This window comes from Rhamphochromis longiceps, linkage group LG18 (genome assembly GCF_057381845.1).
Source record: "Rhamphochromis longiceps isolate RC_006_pf linkage group LG18, R_longiceps_female_GT1.1, whole genome shotgun sequence".
In the NCBI taxonomy this organism is placed as follows: domain Eukaryota; kingdom Metazoa; phylum Chordata; class Actinopteri; order Cichliformes; family Cichlidae; genus Rhamphochromis; species Rhamphochromis longiceps.
Window position 1 is genome coordinate 23,417,932 of NC_140574.1, and position 3,278 is coordinate 23,421,209.

Here is a 3,278-nt window from a genome sequence, read left to right on the forward strand (position 1 = left end):
TTGGATAATGACGTGAGGGCGGGAGGAGAAGAGCGCCTAGTTCACGACTATAGCTAACGAGCCAGCACGAGAGAGAAGACGGGAGAAGAAAACATCGAACTTTCAGCAACTACGTTGTTAGGACAAATTACAAACATACGATTTCAAGTGTTTTTTGAGGATCTGTGTTTGTTCGTCAGAAAGTCTGCACGGTAAGTTCAATATCTTGGCGACGTTTTTTCGAGATAAAAGCACCAGTTGATATTTAGACCAAGGCTCATAACCTAGCGCTAGCATGCTAGTTCAGCTGAAAAGCACAGGCAAACTTTAGAAATACTAAAAATGATCATCTGCGTCTTTTGTAAAAAGGTATTGGTCACATTAAGAGGCTATGTACTACATTGCAGAGTGCATAAGAATGAGCCTTGTTGTATTTTTAAATGTGTTGGCGCCAATTGCAGCCAAACATTCACCACGTACTCTGCTTTCAAGGGGCATTTTTATCGTGTGCACAATGCACCTGCACTTCAAGCTACTCCTAAAGCTCTTGTTGCAGATTTAAAATGTGCAGTTTCATTATGTGCCCGCCATTTTCAAACAGTGAAAGAGCTAGTGTCTCACTTAAATGATCATATTGCAGGGGGCAGGTCTGTGTCATGTCCAGTAAGTGGTTGTAAGCATATGTTTACAAAAAAGTCATCATTTACTTCTCACATGTGTAGGAAGCATAAAGCTTGTTCCCCAGATGGTATTGATGACATGTACAAGGAATCTCGTCCTCAGCCCCCAAATGACAGTACAGAATATTCAGAAAACACACATGAAACCATGGCATCTGCTAGTTCAGCCAGTGATATGCCAGAGAAGGATAGTCATTCTTATCTCAGAAACATGTGTCTCTTTTACCTTAAACAGCTACTCAGCTACTTTGAAGAGAAGGAGGAGTCCATGCTTCTCTGTGTTGAAGATACATGTCTGGCAGATGAGGTACAACTGGAGCAAGTGCCTCTGACACCCACTATTATCATGTGTGGTAAGTCTGTTTCATAGCTCTCTCTCTCTCTTTTTTTTTTAAGTGCATTTTTTATAGAATGTCATGTGACTGCCGTGTTTATTGATATAACCTGTTAAATAATTTCTTCACAGGACAGTCCTGCTATTCCTCAAGAAGATACATGCTGAGTGTTGATCGGCACCTCGTCAGCACAAACATATCCTCCTTCATTTCTGCACTGTGCCTCATGTTCGGGAGCTACTACAATTTCAACATCCATTATCCATCTGAGCTGGCTTCCACTTTAGAGTTTCTTCAGAGGTGAACAAATATGGCTTTGTTATTTCTCATAACTGAGACTCTGGGATCTGGAGTCTGGCTTTGATGTGGTTCGAGTCCAGGTCTGGCTCTGAGTCTCGGTCGGCTTTGGAGCCGGTTTCAGTTGTTTTTTCTGTTTTTTGTTGTTGTTTTTTTTGTTTGTTTGGTTTTTTTAAATACATTAACAGTCTGAATCTGGGTACAAGCCTGGCCGAGACTCAGGGCTAGACCAAGCGTCAACTGACGTCTGACTACCTATAACCTTTGCTTTGGATTTTAACAATGCTAAAGTGTGACATATCACTGCAGAAGACACTCGTGAAGGGTGCCAATACTTTTGACCATGCATTGTTCACTTCCCCACAGCATTTTGGTTATACTTTGTCTTGAACGTGGTCATGGCCATGACTGTATATATATGTATATACTTAATTTTTACTTACTTTGTATGTGTATTTTAACTGATCAATTATAAAAATGCTTAATAAACTTTTATATGATTGTTATTCTACAGGTGTTTCTTCTCCATAAACCCAGAAAAAGGAACCAAAGTAGAGAACAAAAACTCAAAGCGTCGTCTCAGTGTGAACCCTCGAGTCCTCACCCTGATTTAGGATCTCGCCGACCACGAGTGGCGCTAAGCCTAAATCTTGACTCTCTGTGGACTGTTAGTTTTACTTTGTTAATTTTGTTCCACAATGTGTACTGGAACCTTTTACTGGTCGAATGCATGAAGCCAATTCATGAAGATGTTCTTTCTTTGTAGGAATGTTCTTTATTTACATAAGAAAAGAAAAAAAACAACATGCTGCTACTGCAGTGTTTCTAGACCACATGTGTAGGTTTGTTTCACCACGTGGTTTTGCTGATGTTTTCTGACCAGGGCCATGGTTGTGGTGACAGCAGGGTGCGTGTTGCGTTGCACGGTGATTATGATCATTTTTGGCACAATATGTGTTTTTTGTTTTAAAGTCTTAACAGGTTATTTAACTTTTTCTGGTGGAGGGTCTAACAAATGCTTGTTTCATGAACATGGTTCTTGCTTTGCAGGAATGTTCCACAGCTTTTATAGCCTATATTTTGATTGAATTGTGTAGTTGCTGTGTGCCTTGCATATTGTGTTAGTTGGAAAAATGGATCCATTTGCTGTCATTTTGCTAATGTGGCTGCAAAATAAATTTCCCAAAAGTGATATTTTCCTCTCTTGTGTTTTCTCATGTGTATTTTTGCATGTTTGGGTGTAGGCGTAGCAGTAAGAAATTTGCTGGGTTATGGTTAAAATTTTACATTAAAACATAATATTCAGCATAGATTTTATGTATAATTTACAGAGCAGCTCCATTTAATATGCACAGTTTCACCGTAGTTCTACCATTTTAAATTAGTTCTTTGTACGATATTTTCCTGTTAATTTTGCAGTTTATGGATCCACAAAAAGCATTTATTACTTGTAAAAGATACAGGAAATAGTGTATTTATATATCACATCTATGTGTGGAATTAACTTCTTTTTCCTGTAGATTTAACAGTTTTAATCTGAGATTCATTCACTGTAAATCAATTTACAAGTTGCATCTGTAAAGCGTTTTTACAGGAAGTCCCTGGTAACCCCAGCTGCCAGGGTTTTCCTGTAAAAACAGCACGTTTTTTTTTACAGTGTATATATTAGGGGTGCAACGATACACAAAATTCACGGTTCGGTTCGGTTCGATACTTTGGTGTCACGGTTCGATATTTTTTCGATACAAAAAAATGTTCATGCATTTTTAATTTGTCATTTATTAAAATTATAAATATATATTTTAACTCAAAAGTACAGTTTTTAAATTTAACCCTAACCCTTGTGCGTGTTTTTTATTTTGACAGCGAATGCCCACCTGCGGACCACTTATGTGCAGCCCTGGTTATTTAGCTCATCATATTGCAGCCACAGAAATTCTTTTGTCCATGAAACCATAAAGCTGCACTTTCTTTTTGCCTTATAGTC

At 38.4% G+C, this 3,278-nt stretch overlaps 1 protein-coding gene across 1 annotated transcript; it reads left to right on the forward strand.

Annotated features, from left to right (window-relative positions):
• Positions 1 to 212: 212 nt before the first annotated feature.
• LOC146648297 (uncharacterized) lies at positions 213 to 2,530 on the forward strand. Its single transcript, XM_085389446.1, has 3 exons — positions 213 to 1,012; positions 1,126 to 1,294; positions 1,806 to 2,530. The coding sequence occupies exons 1-3, from the start codon at positions 322 to 324 to the stop codon at positions 1,903 to 1,905; spliced, it is 960 nt and encodes a 319-aa protein (XP_085245572.1). The 5' UTR covers positions 213 to 321; the 3' UTR covers positions 1,906 to 2,530.
• The last annotated feature ends 748 nt before the right edge of the window (positions 2,531 to 3,278 follow it).

What these genes read in the sequence shown, in the direction of transcription:
- LOC146648297 (XM_085389446.1), top strand. Translation starts at nt 322, where the DNA reads ATGATCATCTGCGTCTTTTGTAAAAAGGTATTGGTCACATTAAGAGGC. An exon ending in ACCCACTATTATCATGTGTG is followed by an intron (nt 1,013 to 1,125) that starts GTAAGTCTGTTT and finishes ATTTCTTCACAG; the next exon opens with GACAGTCCTGCTATTCCTCA. An exon ending in ACTTTAGAGTTTCTTCAGAG is followed by an intron (nt 1,295 to 1,805) that starts GTGAACAAATAT and finishes GTTATTCTACAG; the next exon opens with GTGTTTCTTCTCCATAAACC.